The sequence below is a fragment of the Monodelphis domestica genome, chromosome 6 (genome assembly GCF_027887165.1).
Source record: "Monodelphis domestica isolate mMonDom1 chromosome 6, mMonDom1.pri, whole genome shotgun sequence".
Taxonomy (NCBI): Eukaryota; Metazoa; Chordata; class Mammalia; order Didelphimorphia; family Didelphidae; genus Monodelphis; species Monodelphis domestica.
The window spans coordinates 28352957-28374380 of record NC_077232.1 but is presented as its reverse complement, the minus strand read 5'-3'; the positions used below and the strand labels follow the sequence as shown (position 1 = coordinate 28374380).

The 21424-nt window shown below is 50.9% G+C and overlaps 1 protein-coding gene across 2 annotated transcripts; it reads right to left on the bottom strand.

The window, feature by feature from the left end:
• Nucleotides 1-634: 634 nt before the first annotated feature.
• ARHGAP1 (Rho GTPase activating protein 1) lies at nt 635-21423 on the bottom strand. Of its 2 annotated transcripts, none has more exons than XM_056801856.1 (13): nt 21179-21423; nt 12844-13010; nt 12557-12652; nt 6162-6249; nt 4688-4819; nt 4253-4339; nt 4040-4138; nt 3847-3954; nt 3684-3760; nt 3354-3431; nt 2717-2845; nt 2437-2540; nt 635-2269 (listed from the first exon to the last, which is right to left on the bottom strand). In XM_056801856.1, exons 2-13 carry the CDS (start codon nt 12980-12982, stop codon nt 2087-2089), a joined length of 1320 nt encoding a protein of 439 aa, XP_056657834.1. In that variant the 5' UTR covers nt 12983-13010; nt 21179-21423; the 3' UTR covers nt 635-2086. The 2 variants fall into 2 exon arrangements, with proteins under 2 accessions (XP_056657834.1, XP_056657835.1); XM_056801857.1 differs by having other exon boundaries at nt 12844-13022; nt 21179-21384.
• Nucleotide 21424: the final 1 nt, after the last annotated feature.

The following is a 21424-nucleotide window of genomic DNA, read 5'->3' as shown; positions in this document are numbered from 1 at the left end:
GAGGGATAAGAAGAGGGTCCAACTCTGGCCTTTGTTCTAGCCCCTGGGTCTGACCCTATGAAGGGAGACCTTAGCAGGGAAAGGTTTGGTCCTCGGCTGCACAGCAGAGGAAGAGGGAAGGTAGATACAATGGGGAGGTGGAGGGCCTCCCCACCCCGCCCCAACATCAGCAGGCCCAGCAGTTTCTCAGAGGCTGGGAGGAAGCTGCGCCTCCCCCTTCCCAGGAAAAGCTCCTCACCTGTCTGTAGCCCACCTCCCTGGCTACCCCTTCAGGGCCCCTTCCCACCTCCCCACACTCCAAGAGTGAGCCCTCACCAGAGGCCCCGGGCACCCTGGGTAGAGCCTGGCCTTGCTGCCTGCCCAGCCAGAGGGTGAGTGTTAAGGGGGACCACCATCACACACACACACACCCCACCCCCTACCACGAACATCCCAAGCGGAGGGCGATGGCAGGACTCCACCCAGCCACTTGTTTCTAGAGCGTACATGGCCGATGGCCCCCTCCCACTCTCTGGACTGGCCGCAGCACTGCACTTCTCTCTAGTTCATTCTCAGGGCATTGACCAAGCCAAGGAGGTGCAGACGGTGGCCCAGACCGCCCCTCCCCCTCCCTGAACCCCATTTAGTAGAGCCATTTTTCAATCTCCATCTTTATTGAAATACAAAAAGTGCAAATGGTGAAATACATGATTGGTGCCAAGTAAGTCAATAAATGTGAGTGTGCACTCGTTTCACAATCCAGCCCTCCCAGGGGCAGGCTGGAGAGTCTCCCAGGAACCAGGGCCCCAGCCTTGGCTGCTCCAGGGAGACCCAGTGGGAGGAAATGGAGGGCACGGGGCAGGGGCTGCAGGCAATATACAGTGAATCCAGCACAGAAAGCAGTGGCAGATGGGGATGGACAACAGCTCCCAAGCACTCGGGAAGGTTCTACTTGGTCCGTCCTCGGCCTGGCCCCAAGCCAGCAGGCAGAGAGCCAGCGAGAAGTGGGCAAAGGCCCGAGGGAGGCCGAGCTCCAGGCAGACGGTCCTGCCCAGGGATGTGGGAGGGGGTACTGGAGGGCACAGGTCACTAGGGGCATCTTCGACAGCGCTGGAGAGTTCTCGAGGGCAGCAGGCGCCTGGCTGCCAGGATTGGAAGGCCGCATGGAATCGCCATGACGTCATACTAAGGGGCATCCCGAGAGCGGCCCACCTGGCCTTGAGGGAAGGCTGAAGTCCGACCGAGGCCCATCACAGCCGCCTCCCCGTCTGAACCAACCCTCCAGAGGCTCCTAGTCATGGACCGACCAAGCCGGCGCTCTGGTCCCGCGGGGCCCTGCCCCCGAAGGGGCCAGCTTGGCAAAAAAAAACGAGAAGAGCTCTAAGGGCCAGGGTGCTCACCAGGGCCCTGGCTTTGACACGAGGACGTGCCGATAAGGCTGGGGGGGGGGGGGGAAGGGGATGGAGGCACCTAAGGAATGTGGACTAACTGGTCACTGACCAAACCTCTGGACAGACTGGAGTCAGGAAAGGGTTTTCCACCCGCCAGGGGGCCACGGGCGTCTCGGACGAGGGAAGGAGTGGACAGCCGGCGTCACGGAGCCTCTAAACTAACGATGGCCATGGCCGAGGCACCCAGTGAGGAAGTGCGGCCACCAGGAACACTCCTGGCCACTAGCAGGAAGGAGACAACCGGCCCCAGTGCCCCCACCCAGTAGGCAGACACCAGGGTAACAGGGAGAGCAGTGGGGAAAAGGGGATATCAGGAAGGCCCCTTGTCCCATCCTGAAAGCCAGATCTGGGCATCAGGGCATCAGCACCCTGGGCACTAGAAAGGCAGGGCAGGAGATAAGGCTGTTGAGAGAAGGAATGCTTAAGAGGTGGAGGCTCCTGGAGCCCAGGCAGGAAGGGGGCCGGGCCTAGGCTATGGAGACACAGAAGGGACCCTCTGGACCCAGCATGGAGAAGGCTGTCCTTCCTGAGCACTGTCCCATCTCAGGACCCTGGGGCTTGTTCCCACATGGGGCATCCATTGGGACAAGGCCAAAGGAGTGGACAGTGGCTGCCGGAGAAGGGGGGAGAAGGGGGCAGAATGGAAAGGAGGGTGCTCAGGGCCCCTCTGGGTTGGGGAACAGCTCTGCTTGGTGATCCAGCAGGAACTTGGTGAAGGTGTTGATGGGATTGATGGCTTTGAGAGTGATGGCGGCATCCTTGGCCCACAGCAAGTTGGGCCCAAAGACCACAGCCAGGTTAGTGTTGTTCATCTTGTTTTGGTCACTCTGGGAGGAGATCTGGGAAAGGGGCAGGAGAAGAGGGAAACAATGACCGTCCCCTTCCAAGGAGGCACCGCTGATGCTTTGCTGTAACTCCTTACCCTGCCCCTGCCCCCTGCCCCCAGCTCTCTTCTCAGGGAAGCTGGGGGAATGCGCCAGGCCCCCGGCCACAGCAAGACACTGACCTGGGTCAGGAAGGCGGTCAGAAAGCGCAGCACCTCGTAGTTTTCTTCAGGTAAGGTCTGGAGGACCTGCAGAGTCACTGCCACTCGCTGGCTCTCCTCAATATCTGCAAAAGACGGACACTAGATCACAGGGACGGCTGGGCCGAGCGGCTCAGCCCGTGGATGGGGAGCTGGAGAGGGAGTCTCAGTGGAGGAGCCGCAGTGCCGGGGAGAACCTCCCCCTTCCTCCAGCAGAGGGAAATGGGCAGGCGGGGGCTGAGAGCCAGGGGGAGGCACTCACTGAGGAAGCCTATGACGTGTGGGTAGAGGTCAAAGGTGAGGAGCGGCTCGGGCAGCTCCCGGAGGAAGGTCTTGAGGATGACTGCGGGGAGGTGCACATCATTATATTGCTCAAAGTTCACCGGCAGCCCTGGGGGAACAGGAAGGGATGAGTGTAGCTCCAGGCCCAGGCTGGCACCCCGAGGCCCATGCCAAGGCATTCTCAGCAGCCCAGACTTCCTGCTAAATCCTACCCCCAGGCCCAAGCCCAGGAACCTCCCTGCATCCTCCCCTGGCTAGCCTTGGGGACAGGCAACACGGATAAAAAAGAGCTGCAATTTACAGCATTTGTCCCCAGTCAGGACCATCCGTCCCAATCCCCCAATGGGCACTGACCGCTAGCAAGCTTGGCTTTCGATACACAGCACAGGCGCCGGGCCTGGCCATCTACTACGTCCACCTCAGGGGCGCTCTCGTCAGGGAGAGCTGGGATCCAACCGGGGAATGCCGTGTCCCCGCCACAACCCCAATGCCCGATCCGAAAGCATCCCTGCCCAGGCCGCTGAGAGGGCCCAGCTGCCCACCTCCACACTCCCCCAGGGAGCAGAGCCGGCTCTCTCCACAAGCCTGGCCACCAGGCGATGCCACAGCCCACTCACCCATGTTGTACTTCTGCTGCACCTCCCGAACCACCTGAGTGTTGGCCGATCTGCGGAAAATCCCCTCGGTGGTAAGAGCTGGACAGCAAGAGGAGGAGAATGAGGCCCAAGCAGGCCTCGGGGCCAGCAGAGCTCAGCGTGCCAGCCACCATGCCATGAGCCCCCCCAGGCCCTGAAGAGGAGGAGGCTGAACGGAAGGGAGCCTGCAGAGGCACGAGTGCCCGTGTGGGCTGCCCCGGGACACGGTATAAATAGCAGAGCCCCACCACCCCTCCTAGGAGGCCGGGCTACAGAGGGCTCCGACCCGCCAGGGAAGGGCCTGGTACTCACCATGGGCTTGCAGGTAGGCAATAGTCTCTCTGAGGACAAGAGGCAGGTTTTCAGGCTCACTGACCTTCTCCTGGAGGCTGGGGGGGACAGGGAGGTGAGCTGGGGCCAACACACCCGTGCCAGCACCCCCTTCCGCACCCATGGCCCTGCCCAATAGACTCACTGCTGCAAGGAGACCCCAAACTGCTGGTTAGGAAGCGGGGGCCGAGGGGGCGTAGGCTTCGGAGCCGTGGCGGGGGTTTTCTGGGTAGATCTGAGGAAGTCGTCATGTCTGGGAAACAGGGATCAGGGTCAGGGCTGAAGCCTGTGCCCTCGGCCACCTCCCTCCCCTCCCCTCCCCTCCCTGGGCATCTCACTTGAGCACTTGTCGAGGGATGCCCAGATGCTCCAGCTTCACGTGCTCGCACAGCTCACTCAGGTAATTCACATAGAAAATCTTCCTCCCAAATTTGAAGCTGCCAAGAAGACTGTCTCAGAAACGGGGGAGAAGCAGGCCCCCTCCCAGGAGGGTGAAGGCCTGAGCTTCCCTGTGGGTCTGCCCCATGAGCCCAGACGCCCCCCAGCCTCACCTAATGAGGGGCTTAAAGAGGATAAGCAGCGTTTTGATGAACATGGTGGGGTGTACCACGTACAGGGCTTTTATGTTCTTCTTGTACCTGAGAAAGGGCAGAAGACGGACTCAGTGGGGCTGGCCTGAGACCAGGCTCTGCCCCCCAGCCCCGCTTCCTCACTGAAGAGGCACTTGGGCAGTATACTGTCCGAAGGACTGTGACAAGCTGGAAGGGATCCAGGAGAAGGCCCTGAGGGCCAGGCCCCACAAAATCCACTGAAAGACGGGATGGGGTTTAGTCCAAGAAGAGAAGCCTGGGGGCACAGACAGTCCTCTCTGGGGCCTGGAGGAAGGAGTCTGGCTCTATGTGGCCACGGGAGCAGCAAGCAGAAGTTTGCAGGAGGCTGAGCTGATCCCCCAAACCCTCCATCCCTGGCTCCCCACACAGACTCACTTGCGGTCAAACTCCCGGTAGGCATCTCGGAGCCAGCTGAGGGAGGGCTTGTTCTCACTGGTCAGGCCATGGTGCAGATACAGCAGGGTGTAGTCGCTCTCCACATACTGATCCAAGGTATACTTTAGGTACCTGAGGAGACCCCCCCAGACCCCCGAGTTTACCAGACCACAGACTTAGAGCAGGAAAGGATAGTCACAGTCACCCCGTCCAGCCCCCCTCATTTTGTAGAGAAGGAAGCTAAGGCTTAGAGAGATCTGCCTAAAACTGGAAAGCCCAAAAGGGTCCAAAAGATGGAGTCTGAATCCATCTCCTGATTCTTTCATTCAAAGTTCAAGGCTCTTTTCACTTGATCTAGAGGTAGTCAAGGGGGCACTTCAGCGCACAAAGCCCAGAAAGACTTGGGTTTAAATTCAGCCTGAAACTGGCTTTGTGACCCTGGAAAAGTAACTTAACCTGCCTGCCTCAATTTCCTCATCTATAAAGTAGGGGTCATAATAGCTGCGACTTCTCAAGAGTTTTTGTGAGAATTAAATGAGATAATAAAGCACGGTGCCTGGCACACAGTAGGATGTATGAATGGCAGCTATTATTACTATCATCATTGTGATTTCTGGGATGCCTCTTAAAAGCTACCTGCCTTGTACTGAACCATCCCTAGTGGTCTCTGAGAACAACCCTCTTCTGGGGAGAGAAATGGGGGGCTACAGATGGGGAACCACCAGCTCTGGCTGCTGTTAGTGGGCTTCACTTGGATACAAGAAGGGGTTCAATAAGGGGGTGGAGGGGCACAACTGAAGTTTAAGAAAAAAGCCACAATCAAACTTCAAAGAAAAGAGAGAGTGCCTGCCATGCAGTATTCCCTATCTCTGCCCAAGAGCTACAAAATGCCTGTGTGCGCATGTGTGCATTTCTGTGACTCTTTACTGTCCCCAAGGCAGGCACCCCAGGTGAGCTTCCCCAAGACCTGGCCTTATTTTACAGGTGATGAGGCTGTGGCCTAGAGGAAAAGGGGTTGAGCAAGACTACACAGCAGATAAGTGGCACCCCTAGGTCCTCTGCCTCTGAAGGCCCCACTCATTCTTGCGTCTTCTTTCCCATGCCTTTCCCCCATGGAGCCATGTCTGGGACTATGCACCCTCCCCCCCCCCCACCAGAGTTTGGGGAGAAAGGAGGAAGGGCTAGCTCATCCCCATAAGCCAGGAGAGGGAGGGCCCAAGGCTGGCACCCCATTTGAGGCCCTCAGGAATGCAAACTGTAAAATGTTGATTAAAAATAGCACCTACCTCCAGAGCTGTTGTGTGGACAGAATAAAACAATATTTGTAAAGTGCTATACACAGTGCCTGGCCTATAGCAGGCACCTGATAAGCGCTTCTTCCCTCTTTCACCTGACCCTTTCCCATGGAAGGAGCTCAGAGAACTTTCTAACTGGGCTTCCTGGGACAAACTCCCACCTCCCCTACCCGACTCACTCCAGGAGTTTGATGTGGTCCAGCTGGTGGCTTGGAGGCATCCGGCAGGCACTGAATACTATGATCTTCCGCCCAAATTTGTCATCTCCTAGAGAGTGAAAGAGACCAGGTCAGAAGGAAGAGCCTGGAGCAGTCTCTGGGAACATCCATCTTCAGGTGAAGGTGCTCAAAGCAAGATGGAAAAAAGGCTGCTTCCAGGCTCTGCAAAGCACAGCCACAAAGTACTGGGATTTTCAAGAGCAAGTCACCAACATTCATGATCTCGGTCCAGTAATCAGTGCACACTCCCATGGCACCCTTGATTACAAAGCGTTTTCCTTAACAACCCCATGAGACAAGGTGGGGCAAAGATCCTCATCCCATTTTACAAAAGAGGAAGCCGAGACTTAGGAAGGAGACCTGATCTGACCAGGACCACACAGCCAACAATTGTCAGAGACCTGCTATGATGGTTCCTGTCCACGGTCCTCACTACTGAGAAGCCAGAGGCCACTGGGCCCCTTAAGTGTGGGAGTTTTGAGGGCCAGTTGGGCTAAGGCAACAAGCGTGACACCAATCTGGAGGACTACCTCAGGCTAGCCCAAGGAAGAGTCAGAAAAAATGGAAAGGTTAAACACTGGGGCCAATATAATTGTAAGATAAATAACTTTCAGGTTAGGTAAGACAATGAGACCCATGGGGAGGGGGGGGGGATCAGACAGGCCTCTGCCAAACAAGGCCAATGCTCTTTCCACTCCACCAGCCCCTGCCTGTTGATGAGCTATCTAAGGAGTTATCATGAGAGGCTACACAGAAATTCCTGAAATATTTTCCCAGCTCAAAACATGTCTAGACTCCACTTTGGGAACTGCCCTCAGAACTAGTTTATGAACTTGCAAGGAAATTCATCTCTCCTTTACAAGCATGTAACATAGAGCTAGCTAGAAACTCAGAGGCCATCAAGTCATGACAGATGAGGAAACTGAGGGTAAAAAGATTAAGCAAATTTGCCCAAGGCCCCAGAGCTGTATTAGAGAGAAGATATGAACCCAGCCAGGTCTCCGAGACCAGAGCCAGTTCCCACTGGAACACGTTGTCTCCGGTCCCTGCACCAGTACTGGGCTCAGAGGGAATTTTTTTTTTGGGGGGGGGGGGGATAAAAAGAACAAATCTAAGCACAGTGGACAAAGGTGGGCTCGGCATACAGCTAGTGTTACAAAACCAAGCATTTATTACAAAGTAGAAGACAGACTCTTGAGTAAGGGGAGCATCTTTGGAAAGAGCAAATGGGGACCAGCTAGGTGGCTCAGTAGATGGAAAGCCAGACCTGGAGATGAGAGGTCCTAGGTTCAAATCTGGCCTCAGATACTTCCTGGGCTAATCACTTAACCCCCATTGCCTAGCCCTTACTGCTCTTCTGCCTTAGAACCAATACTTGTATCAATTCTAAGACAGAAGGGTTTCTTTAAAAAGCAAATGGCAGCTGAAGGAACCTCCTTGGAAAGCCCTATTTGTTTAAAAGTCACTCAAAGCCAGAGCTGGAATCATTCTCAAGGGAGGCCCTGTAGGGTGTGAGGGTTCACGATGCCATTTACTCACACACATGTATGAGTAAATGGCATTCTCCTTGATGAGAAAGAGCTATGGTTCCATGGAGACAAGACATGGGCCCAGACCTTGTGCAACATGGCTGGGAGCCCCAGTGTCTCTCGTACAATGAGAAACACTGCTTTCTCCCATGCTGCCCTCATGGTATTCTTTCAAGACAAGCTATTATGAGCTTTCCTCCCTACCCACCCCCAATCCTAAAGCAGCCACATGTCCCATCGTTCTGATGCAGGCTGAGGAACAGGAAGCTTGGGCATAGAGACAAAAATTGGGGTGCCAGGCCCAAAGACGATTGTAACAGAAGCCTCTTCAAAGAGAGAGCTTTTCATGCAAATGCAAATAGTTGCTGCAGGAAAGGACAAGAGCCACTTGTACCATTTTCATGAACATGGAATAGGAAGTCATCCTTATCAGAGGATAACTGTACTGGGAAAGAGCCAACATTTCAGAGTTAGGAGAGAGAAAAGGTTTAATTGAGATTTTAGCTTGAGAAGGAAACTTCAAAGTGAGCTTTTTGTATCCAGTTTAGGATATATTTGTAACACTGCACAAATTCTCAGACCAAACACTGAATCAAATGTCAGGGGAGGGGTACAATTTCCCCAACAAAATCGTGCAACAGAGTGATACAACATCCTTTGTTTCCTATTTGACTTTTTAGAGCCCAAATATAGAAGAGGATTATATTGTTGCAAAAATATTCGAGAGTTCCATCCATCTTCCTATGGACCTCTCTGATATTCAAATGAATGATGACGACTGACCAAGGCACTGAAAAACAGGTAATGAGGCAGAGCTGGACCCCAGGGATAAACTCTGACGACTCATTTCAGAAGTGATCCATATATTATCGAACATTGATGACTTTTGTTTCTTTATGCAGTCTTCCAGGGAGGCAGCATGGTGCAATGGGTGGCAAGTCAGCCCTGAAGTTGGCCAGAACAGCCTCTATTATCACAGTCTGTTCCAAGACAAATCCCTGTAGCTCTTGTCCTTCTTGTCTTCTCCTGTCCAACAGTTATTGATTTGTCCTGGAAAAGGGAGTTCTCTATGCCAGCTAGTAAGGCCTACCTGGAGGACCCCTGTACTCAACTGCCCAACACCAAGCCAATGGCTACATACAGGATCCCTGTTCCCCATCCCACGATACCCTTCCAATGGGCTTCTTATTAGACGGATGGCTCTCCTGACCCTTTCCTTTATGGGGTGTGGCAGCCTCTCCAAAGTGGTGACCCCCTGAGGCTCTGAGCTCTGTTATTTCAAAGTGCCAAGGCGTGGCAATGGTCGTGATCATGACCTCGGGCTTCACCTCGCACTCAGAGTGTGTTACTGTGTTCATTTCTTCAGCAGGCGAGACTTGAGGCACGGAGGCCGTGGCTGGCCTATGCATCCGAAAGTTGGCTTTTCCAAATTTAATTTCATTCCTTACCCCTAATAATAGGTGAAAGGGAGTCCTCCTCCTTTGAGATTCCTTTCAGTATCTCCCTGAAGCAGAATCTGAGGCTCATATCCAGCTAACAGGAGTCCCTTTTCCCTTCCCATACACACCATGACTCTCCCCCAGAGGACGTCCCCCAGCTGTTCTCGACTTGTCCCTTCTACGAATGTACCTCAACCCGTCAGAGAGGCTCCTCAAGAGGACCCTGGATACCCTGAAGAATGATAAAGCAGAGATGGAGACGCAGCTGCCCAAGAGTGCTGGTCTTATCTGAGCCAAGTCCTATTCTTCATGTAGATGGGCATGGGGACCATTAGTCTATTAGGCCAGTCCGCCTTAACTCCCAGAGGGAAGGGCCGGGAGCACAGGTACACGTCTGAGGAAAAGAAAGCTCTACTCCCAAAGCAGGTGCACTGGCCCAGCTACGCCGCATCTCTCCCCAGAAGGGGCCAAGCTGAACAGACAGGACGGCTCACCCGTGGAGCCTGGATACAGAGGGGACCAGGAATTGGCTGGGAAGGGTGAGGGGCTGGGTCTCACAGTGAGGCGACAGAGGACAGAAGGGCAGCTCTCTCCCACAGAAGAGACCCGTCCCTTCTGGGGTCACTCTTTGTCTGAGTGGACAACTGTGAGAACAAACATGGAAAATGCCCACAGGCAAGCAGAGCCTCCAAGAAGAGCTTCCCCACTGGGGGCTTAAGAGGTGAGAAGAAGCAGGTGAAAGGGCTCCTCTGGGGATGGCCACTGTTTGCTGAAACCACATGGGTCTGCCAGCAAGGCCTCTTTTGCATTCCCCAGATACCAATCAGGAAGTCTCCCCAAGGGTTAATCAGCAACAGCAGGCCCTGCTGCAGACTGGAAAGGCCAGCCACACCCACACCCGATCCAGGAGGAAGGTCCAAAGTGGGAACTGAAGGAGACGCTTCCACAAAGGAGGGACACACACCCTCCTCCAGGCCACTAGGGACATACTCAGCATCCTGTTCCAAATGTCCACGGTTCTAGACTAAGGCCCCCAAATTCTTCTGGCCCTTTTACTGGGTTCTACACCCCACAGATGGGCTGCCCCACTCAGGGATGTTGTCAGGAGAGGAGCCTTGGGCCAGCCCTTCATCTCCAGCTTTGATCAGCTTCTGCTCTTCCTGGAACAGACATTGCAAATTCTTTTGGGAGGAGGACAGAGGTGGGCACGGAGTATTCTACTCTGAGATCCCTTTTCCATGGGTTTCTGGGCCTCAGTCCTAATGCTTCCTGGGTCAAGTTGCTGGCTTCACCCCATACCAATGCCACCATCAACCACCAGGAGAAGGGCTGCAATCCCGCCAGCCCTACTCAGTCCCCGCCAGAGAGCTCCTCCCAATTAACACCACCAGAGGTTGTGAGCCCCAAAGGCCAGAGTGCAAAGCCCCAGGATCCCACCTACCTGGCTGGCCCCCTTCAGACTCACCACACCCTGGAGAAACAGAAAAAGGTTGCAGTTCTATTCCCCCAGGATCCCTTGGTTGGGGGCAGAGGAGGTCCAGGCAGAGAACTGAGCCACCATCCCCTAGGATATTCCATCTCTGTTATCCTCTACTATGCATGGAGTCCACAGGATGATCCTATGAGGACTGTCATCCACAACATTAAACACACACCCTCTGATGAAGCTGAACCTAGTGCCGGAGAGTCAACCCTGGAGATAGGAGGTCCTGGGTTCAAATTTGACTTCATATACTTCCTGGGCAAGTCACTTAATCCCCATTGCCTAGCCCTTACTGCTCTTCTGTCTTGGAACTGATACACAGTATTGATTCTAAGATAGGAGAAGGTTAAAAAAAAAAACACCTCCAGGAGGTGAGTCCAGACTTGAAGCACTCCAGGCCTTCCCACCAGGACTGTACAAGCCCAGGGGCAGGAGATCTCTGTGCTAATATACTCAACGGAGCCCAAAGCACTAGGGAAGGCAAAGAACTTACATGAAGAAAGGATGACCTCTCCAGCTTTCCTGGCTCTGTTCCAATGCAGGGCTCACCACATGCTCTGCTGGCCCCCAAGGACATCACTCAGCCCCTTCTCTCCCCAAGAGGCTGGACCCAGCAGTCTCTCCTGACTCCACACAAGCCTCCAACTTGCTCTCATGTGAGAGCCCCTCCCCACCTTTGCCCATCAGTGTTCCTCCCAGTGTCTTCTTTCTTCTTGGAGCAATGACCCAGGGTAAGGGGCCTCTTTGCAACTCGGAATATGTGAAAAGGATCTCCCCTCAGAGGGGGCAGCGTGGCAATCCTCATTTCTTCAACCAGCAATACCATCACTATCTTACGAGATCCTACAATTGTCAAGAGGAGACCAGAGCCTCTGGGTTCTAGACCATAGGGCCACCTGAAACTTGGCCCTAGCAAGGCTGTTAAAAATGCCCAGACTTATGAGAAAGAACGCTATCCACATCTAGAGAAAGAATTGTGGGGAGTAGAAATGCAGAAGAAAACATGTGATTTATTACTTGTTTATATGGGTATAGGATTTGGGGTTTGGGTTTTAAAGGATTGCTCTTTTACAAAAACGAATATTGAAATGAGTTTGAGTGATTACATATTTCATATATATATATATATATATATATATATATATATATATATATATATATATATATATATAATATGTATGACCCAGTGGAATTGCTTGTCAACTCAGGGAGTGGGGAGGGATAAGGGGAGGGAGACAACATGAATCATGTAACCATGGGAAAAAATCTAAATAAATAAACCAATAAACAAACAAACAAATGAATGAATCAATAACTGCCCAGGAAGGGCAGTTAAGTGGTTCCAGAGATAGAGAACCAGACCTGGAGATGAGAGGACCTAGGTTCAAATGTGGCTTCAGACACCTGCTAGTGTGACCCTGGGCAAGTCACTCAACCCCCATTGGTCAGCCCTTATCACAATTCTGCCTTGAAACCAGTACAAAGTATTGGTTCTAAGGCAGCTTGTAGGGGTTTTTAAAAAAAGAACACTGTCTAGGAACTAGAAAGGAGGAACATGGCACAATGAGAAGGACCCTCCTGGGGCAGGAGGCTTGGTGGACAGTCACTCCAGCCTTCACTTTCCTCAACTGTAAAGCTGAGGGGTCAGGCCATGTGATCCCTAAGGTCAAAATTCTGTGAGTTTATGAGCAGTGGCTGTGCTGGAAGGTCTCTCCCACCCGCAGAGTCCGCTAGGCAGGGGCCTGGCTCCAATCATTTTCTACAGAATGAAAATGTTGGAAAGCTGCACCGGTGAAGAACCCACTCTTCCTTCCCTACATCCCACTGAGAGGAGTCCCAATGCCTAGTGCTGGAGACTCAGACTACCCCGGAGAATGCAAGGGGAAGGCAGGAAGCTTTGCTCACCTGCCACCTCCACGATCTGGTGTCGGGCGATGTCATAGTAAGGATCATCCCACTTCAGATGCGTGCTAGGATCTGGAGAGCTGCTCTTGGAATCATCTGAAAAGCAAGAGATGTGCCATAGTTATAGTGCAATCGATGAGGCAGGGCTCCCCATAACTCCCTTCTCACCCCCAAACATAAACTTCCAATCTGGTCCCAGGGCTTCTTCCTCTGGTTTCCTACCTAGAGCTCTCTCCCTGCCCCTGCCCTCCCACTTCTCCTGTTGCCCAGGGTCTATAAGTGCCCACCTGATTTAGGAAAGTCTGGCATCTCATCAGAGGGCCAGTTTTTATCATCAATGGAAGCCAGCTTCAGTTGGTTCAGGGCCTCATCAGTGTTATCAAAGGTTAAGTCATCCTGCAGGTCAGAGAGAGGATCCATGGCCATGATACCAGTTGGTCTTCTCTTGCAGAGCCTGGAAAAGATACTGAAAGGGTCACAGAGCTTTTCTCTGCTGGCTATAAGGTCTGCTGCAAGCTTCACCCAGCTCCCCTGATCTGTGTTGCAAGTTGCCTGAAGTTCTGGGCTCTCCTTGCCTCCCACAGATTGGGGATCTTGCCAGAGACGGCAGCTGGGACACAGGACAGCTCAATTCAGCGCCTCCCTTCAAATCTCCCAGCTGGGTGGGGGAAGGGCTGTGCCAGGCTCTGCACTGCCCACCTCCCAGCTGCTCAGGCTACAGCATCATCATCATAGTCTCCAGCTACAAAAGGGAAGGATACAGTCTCTTCCCAAATGACTCTGGTGGGAGGCTCCCTTTCCAAAGGCCATGCAGAGAACAAATAGAGGTAGGCTCCCTTCTTTGGCCTAGGCCCTTAATGCACCCAGCCGTAGGGGAATTTTAAAAAGCAGAGGCCAAGAGGCACATGGATGCACACAATCTCATTCCAGGAAGGAGCTGCTATTGGTCTGGCTATGACCTTACCTCCTCTATCTCTCCTAGTAACTCCAGGCCCATCCTGGCCTCTCATTCACTCAGGCAATAAACAGTTCAGAAACACTTGCTATATTTCAGGCTCTGTGTCTGTGATACCAGTGATAGGAAGGAAAAACATAAAGGCACCCACTCCCCTTTTTCTTTCTGAGAGCAAAGACCCCAAATGCATGCCAAGGAAATAGAAAGTCATGTGGGACCAGATGGAAGGGAGTTAACCACTAGACAAACAAGAAAAATCCTCCTGGAAGAAGAGGGAGCCCAAGGAGCAGCCAAGTGGTTCAGTAAATAGAGAACCAGGCCTAGAGATGAGAGGTCCAGGGTTCAAATGTGGCCTCAGGCCTTTCCTAGCTCCCCCATTGCCTAGCCCTTACTGCTCTTCTGCCTTGAAACTAATATATAGCACTGATTCTAAGACAGAAAGTAAGGGTTATAAAGAAATGACAGTAGAAAGAGAGCGGAGTCAAAGATTATGGTGGATGCTTCAAAGCTGGGTGATTGTCCTCACTGGAAACAGGGAAGTCAGGTGAGGTGGGTTTAGTGGAGAGATAAGGAGTTCTATTTTGAACCTGTTCAGTTCATAAGAAAAAGTACAGGGTCCCAGATAGGATCCAGCAATGGAGACCATGTCAGGAATGGGACAGAGATAGAGTCAGGGCAGATAAGTGCCAGAAGCCCAGAACTTCCCAAGCCAACTCTGCTCTGAGGTCATTTCTGTGGAAACTCGGGAGTATTGCTAGAAAAAATTCTGCCCTTCTAGGACTAGATGAGAAGATGAGAAGACTGGGGGAGAGGTGAGAAGAAAAGAAAGAAACATCCAGAGCACTAGGACTTGGGAGAAGAGGAGTGGGAAAATATTCCCAGGATTAGAGATCCAGGAAAGAGTTGAGTCCAAAGCTGGGATTCCTTCTGACTCCCTGGGGCTTGGATTCCAGTCATAGAAAGCAGGGTGTGTGTGTGTGTGTGGTTAGAAGATGGGTTCAAGGGCCTCTTTATGCCCCCACAAACTCTAAAAAGCAAGCACCTCTCAGCCTGACAGATCACCATATGGGTAAGGGGAAAAATCCCAGATCAATCTGCTCCATGCTAGAGGTCCCAGGAGAGAGCCTGCTCAGAGCTCAGACACATTCCAAGAGCCCAAACAAGACATATATGGTCAGAGGATCGGTAGGAAAGATAAAGAAATCATTGACAAGGCCATGATGGCGTGCAATGAGGAGGAGGGGAGCACAACCTGCAAGCCCATGACCCAGACTCGGAACTCCTCTGGGCCATGAAGTAATGGGACAGCTACGCATTGGCAGTCCTGGCTGAGGACTGGGATGGCAGACTGCCTTCGTGCACCTAGCAACCAGCACCCCGTAACCACAGCAACCATGCTGACTCAATGTTTAAAAGCTCTTCTGAGCTCCTGATTGCTTGGAGCCAGAGCCAGGAAGCCCGTCGACCAACGAAAGACTCCTCCTGCTTGTCCCCAAAAGAATGCTGCTACCCTGGACCTCTCCCACCAAAGCAAAATACCATTTTCCTCACCAAAAATACTGTTCTCTATATGAAATATATTCTTTTCCTTCCAATTACCCTATTCTTCCCCCTTCTACTCCCAATTCCTGCTCCAGGATCACTGCCTTATAACACTGACTTCTCAGAGAGGCTGGGGACAAAGGACTTGGCAATCCTGAAGTCACTATATAAGCAGAAATTGCCTTTTTTCCACCTTTTTTTAAAGGGAGATTGTGCTTTATAAATCCAAAACTAGGACAGTCATTCAGCTTTGCTTTATTGTCCCAATCGCAAGAAGGTTAGCATTAGCACACCTGGCTCCTGCTCCAGACCAAACGAAGACCAAGTTCTGCTGTGCCCACTGGACCACCTAACCTGCTTCACTCCCAGCCCCATAACCCAGGAAAAGGGACCTTTCTTCTTGGGGTATTTCCTTTTTGAGTCCACTTTTTACTCAGCTCACTGACAATGAGTTTATTCAGTTACTATTTGCTAAAATGTTACAGGGCAAGTCCCAGTACGATACACAGAACATTGGCCCGGAGGTCAGAGGCCTGCCTCATAGGGCACAGAAGTGAGGCGGACAGCTCTCTGGTACAGTGGACAGAGCCTGCATTTGGCCTCAGAAATCCTGGGTATGACTCTTGGATTGCTGCCACTTAATAGTGGTGTGACTAGCAAGTCACCCCCTGGCTGAATCTGTTTCCTCTTCAGTGATAAACATGAGTGATCCAGAACCAGAATGGCCTGCCCCAGAAAATAGTGGACTCCCTCTCCCAAGGTTCTCAATGTGGCTAGATGGACAACCCCTTCATGGGGGAAAAACAGGTGTATAAAAGAGACATGTCTCTGGGGAAAGCTGGCTGTGATTCCTAGTTCTGTGGACTTGGGCAAGTCACTTAGCCTCCATGGGCCTCAGTTTCCTCATCTACAAATTGTCAGATTTGGACTAGAAGGCATATGAATTCCCTTCTAATTGTAGAGCCATGATCCTCTGGTTGTCTGACATTTAAGGATAATACATGAATTTATGAGACATCCAGGATGTCTGGTCATTATAATCATACCTGATTCCCACAATATGACTCACTTAGCAAAAATACTGTTACAGAATCAAAAAATGTCAATAGAGCCATAAAATCACCCAATCCGAGTCCCTTTGATTTCATACAGAATTAGGGAATCTCCAAGTTGGGAGGGACCTCAGAGGCTCTCAGATCCAAACCCTGGCTGTTCAGGAACCTTCCCTGTTACACAGAAGTGGGGATGGACAGCTCAAAGAGACCTTAGAGGCATTGAGATCAATGCCCTTGTTTGAAATAGAGGGAAACTGAGGCCCAAGAAGAGGTGGGAGTTGTCAAGAGGTCTCATGGGCCTGAAGTAGCAGAACAAGGAATTAGACCTAGGTTTTCTAACTCTGGGGCTCAGCAGTCCAGCCTTCACTCAGAGACCTCTAGGGAGAAGCAAACCACTACTTCCCAGGACAGTCTGTTCTACTTTTGAGTCACTTCAATTCTTGGGAATTGGAGAATACTGAGAGTTAGCTGGAGGGAGGAACTTGCTGGTCTCACTACCCCACTAGTCCATGGAGCTGAGCTTAGGCCTTCTGACTCTATGGTCAGGACCCCCCTCCATACCACACCACACTGCTTTCCTCATGTCTACTCTATGCCATTTGGGCCCTCCCCGGAGGCATTCCACATCTTACATTCTTGTGTGCCAGGGGTACAAGGAGTAAGGGAGCTCAGGAGGGCAGTTGCTAGAGAAGACTCAAGCCAGATGCTCTGCTGGCCCCCAAGTCTAATGCTCTCAATAGTCCCACCTCTGCCACTGGGTCCAATGCGCCATTCTGGAGACCTCAGTTTTCCCATGGGTGAAATAAAAAGCTACATGAGCTTTAAAAAATCTCTCCAGCTCTAAAATGAAGGAGAGAGCAGCTTGGAGCTCAAGTATGTGCAAGGAAGGAAGGAGACCAACCTTTGAAAGAAGCCTCGACTTGAAATTTCCTTTCTACAACTCCACTGCTTTCACTTCCTGACTTCATTCACCCTTCCTGGATGACCCCATCAGCTCCTCTGAAGCTACAGAGAATGAACTCATCACAATTGCACAAAGCTGCTCCCTAGCACTCCCATCTAAGAGGGCAGACAAAGAGGGAATACTTTGGACTGGCCCAGGGAATTTCCATCCTAAGGCAGGATTCACAGACCCCAGCTTGAGAAGGCTCTGTCCTGCCTGACTCCCTGCAATCATTTCATAACCAATGATTCTGCTCTTTCCTTTCTAGGGGGAAAAAGAACCACCAATGCAACTAATTGGAGCAAAACCAAAGGTCAGAGATAAGGAGACTTTTCAGCATGGTGCCACCTGAAAGTGTCCATGGTCCTCCCTGGAGTTAATCTAAGTCTTTAATCATCAAAGAATGAAACCCTTAACAATATCTCACACCCTACACCAAGATAAACTCAGAATGGGTGAATGACCTGAATATAAAGAAGGAAACTATAAGTAAATTAGGTGAACACAGATTAGTATACATGTCAGATCTTTGGGAAAGGAAAGATTTTAAGACCAAGTAAGAGTTAGAAAAAAATCACAAAAAGTAAAATAAGTAATTTTGATTACATTAAATTAAAAAGGGTTTGTACAAACAAAACCAGTGCAACCAAAATTAGAAGGGAAACAACAAATTGGGAAAAAATCTTCAAAACAAAAACCTCTGACAAAGGTCTAATTACTCAAATTTACAAAGAGCTATACCAATTGTACAAAAAATCAAGCCATTCTCCAATTGATAATTGGGCAAGGGACATGAATAGGCAATTTTCAGATAAAGAAATCAAAACTACTAATAAGCACATGAAAAAGTGTTCTAAATCTCTTATAACCAGAGAGATGCAAATCAAAACAACTCTGAGGTATCACCTCACACCTAGCAGACTGGCTAACATGACAGCTATGGAAAGTAATGAATGCTGGAGGGGATGTGGCAAAGTTAGGACATTAATGCATTGCTGGTGGAGTTGTGAATTGATCCAACCATTCTGGAGGACAATTTGGAACTATGCCCAAAGGGCACTAAGAGACTGCCTGCCCTTTGATCCAGCCATAGCACTTCTGGGTTTGTACCCCAAAGAGATAATAAGGAAAAAGACTTGTACAAGAATCTTCATAGCTGTGCTCTTTGTGGTGGCAAAAAAAAAATTGGAAAAAGGGGATGCCCTTCAATTGGGAAATGGCTGAACAAGTTGTGGTATATGTTGGTGATGGGATACTACTGTGCTCAAAGGAACAATGAACTGGAGGAATTCCATGTTAACTGGCAAGACCTTCAGGAACTGATGCAAAGTGAAAGGAACAGAACCAGGAGAACATTATACACAGAGACTGATACACTGTGGTACAATCGAATGTAATGGACTTCTCCTTTAGTGGCAATGCAGTGACCCTGAACAACTCAGAGGGATCTACGAGAAAGAACACTATCCACATTCAGAGGAAACACTGTGGGAGTAGAAACACAGGAGAAAAACAACTGCTCGATTACATGGGTCAAGGGGATATGGTTGGGAATGTAGACTCTAAATGATCACCCCAGTGCAAACATCAACAACATGGAAATAGGTTCTGATTAAGGACACATGTAAAACCCAGTGGAATTGCACGTCAGCTACGGGAAGAGGTGGGAGAGGTGAGGAAAATAATATGATTCTTGTAACCAAGGAATAATGTTCTAAATTGACTGATTAAATAAAATTTTCAAAAAAATAAAATAAAATAAATATTTTTTTTAAAAGCTCAACAGAATGAGTCAAGTCAGGAGCCCAGATTTTTAAAAAGAGGCCAGGCTTAAAAAAGGTAGATTACCCTGATCCTGAAGAGGGTAAGGAAGGTGGCTTTCAACTCTTACCTTCTGTTATAGAATAGATAATATCAGTTCCAAGGTAAAAGAATAGTAAAGGTTAGGGAATGGAGGTTAAGTGACTTGCCCTGGGAAAGGTAACCAGTTTGAACCCAGGACCTCGTCTCCAGACTTGGATCTCTATCCACTGAGCCACCTAGCTGCCCCAACCTTATGGCTTTCAAGTAGCTTATTTACCAAATGTCTATCCCTAATAAGTTATTCCCACCTAGAGCTAAAATTGCTGCTCTTTACTCCTACAAGATAAATGGGTTGGGGTTACTTTGAACTTTAATCTCTCTCATCTCTCTGGTGCCAGGTCAAAAATAAAACCAAACTAGACAACTTCTTTTTGTTTTTTAAACCCTTACCTTCCATCTTGGAATTAATACCATGTATTGGTTCCCAGGCAGAAAAGTGGTAAGGGCTAGACAATGGGGGTTAAGTGACTTGCCCAGGGTCACACAGCTAGGAAGTGTCTGAGGCTAGATTTGAACCCAGGACCTCCAGGCTCTGGGCCTGGCTCTCATTGGTAATTTCTTTCTGACAGGACATGCCTCATACTAGGGAAGTCTCCCCTTATCTCTCATGTGAGATTATGACAGCAAACTGACCAGAAATCCACAAAAACCCCAACCTGGCAAGGCCATATCTCCTCAGAGGAAAATAGGAAGAGAAGGAATGGACAGGGCTACAATCCCAAAATGAAACTTGAGAAAGACTAGAAAATGCTGGGGTAACAGGAAATAGGGCTGGAGCAAATTCTGGCCCCTAAACCCCCATCCACAGAATCTCTGTCCAGCCACTACAGATCTGCCTCACCATGGCCCTGTCTCACAGTTCTGAACCCAAATGATGAATACTTGTCCCTAGGCTCAGCCTCCCATCACCCCACCCCATTTTTGACCAGTTCCTCTAATAAAGAGCACTGCATTCAAAATCTGAGGATGGGGGCTTGCTGCTTACTAGCTGAATGGCCTTGGGCAAGACCACTTCATTCTGGGGGGGGGTCTCAGTTTCCTTATCTGTAAAATGAGGAAGCTGAAATACATCATCCATACCTAAGGTTCTTTCTACCTCTTGAAGCCTGGTGACCTAGATTTGACTCTCATTAGTCACCAAGTGACCAGGGAAAGTTATTTCCCTAAACAATAAATTAAACAAACATTTATAAGCATGGGATCAAAGGCTCCTACTCTGATCTCTGGATGTTTCAGGATACCCACCAACTATTCCCAGTGTACACTGTCCAGTTGCCAGGGGAGGAGTGATACAGTCACTGCTGGGATGAGTATGTGGGTCCCTCTTAGTGCAAATGGGAAGGTACCAAGCATAGCTGCACATGTAGCTAGCTTGGGGTCTTCCAGACAGCAGAGCTCAACCCCAGGAGGCCTTAAACTCCTCCAGGGCAGATTACGTCACTTTTCACAAGAGTGTTGTTCTGGTGCCCATTTAATGAGTGCTGTGGAGAGCAGGGACACACATCAAAGGCTTCTCAGCCAACTCCCTCATTTCACAGATAACAGAAATAACCCTTGCAAGCTGGGGCCCCTCCAGAATCACTAGGCACCTTTGTAGGAGATCAAAGACCTAGTGCAAAGTTGTACACGCATGGACTACCCCGCAAATGGGGAGGGATGGGCTGGGATCTACAACCGTGAGGTCATGGAGGGGCTGTCACATGCCTGGCCTGCAGATGGACGGACTAAGGCCCGGCAAGGGCGAGTGGCTGGTTCAGGGCAACCTGGGAAGGTGGGGGTGGAAGGAGGGATTGTATGGAAGGGGAAACTGAGGCACGTAGCAGCAGTCGGGTTGAGCCCAACTCCCTCACCCTTCCTGGACACCCAACTGCCTTGTTTTCTTTTTTTAACCCTTCCCTTCCGTCTCAGAATCAATACTTGCATCGGTTCCAAAGCGGATGGAGTACACTCGGCAACAGGAGTTAAGTGATTTGTCCAGGGTCACACATATAAGAAGTGTCTGAGACTATATTTGATCCCAGGACCTGGATCTCTATCCACGGAGCCTCTGTTTTGATCTCCCTCACCCCCGCCTTGTACAGATGTGGAAACTGAGGCTCAGCACGGGGGGAAGCGAGCCCTCGTCCACGGTCATGGCGCGGTGGAGACCTATGCTCCTGCGGGAGGGAAGCTGCAGGCGCAGGGCCAAGTTCGTTCTGCTCGTAGAAGTCGGGGTCACGGATAAGATTCCATCCCCTCCCCCAAGCGGCCCCAGCCCCGCTCACCGCTGCTGCCGCCTCCGCCGCCGCCGCCTGTCAAAGCTCTGCCAACATCCGGCTTCGAAGCGGACGCACTGAGAGAGGAAGTAAAGGAAGGAGAATGGGAGGGAGGAAAGTAGGGAGGGAGGAGGGAGGGAAGGAAGGAGGTCCGCCGCCCCGCTTCGCAGGCACTCTCACAGACCCACACCCACGCCCGCGCCACCGCCCCACCACTTCCGCCCCACTGCGTGCCCATTTCCGGCATGCTGCCCG

Excerpts from the sequence above, each read along its gene's own strand:
- ARHGAP1 (XM_056801856.1), bottom strand. The coding sequence starts at position 12,982 with ATGGCCATGGATCCTCTCTCTGACCTGCAGGATGACTTAACCTTTGAT. Across the intron at positions 3,432-3,683 it reads TGCCTACCTGCAAGCCCATG|CTCTTACCACCGAGGGGATT; the intron begins GTGAGTACCAGG and ends CTTGCTGTCCAG. Across the intron at positions 2,541-2,716 it reads ACACGTCATAGGCTTCCTCA|ATATTGAGGAGAGCCAGCGA; the intron begins GTGAGTGCCTCC and ends CGTCTTTTGCAG.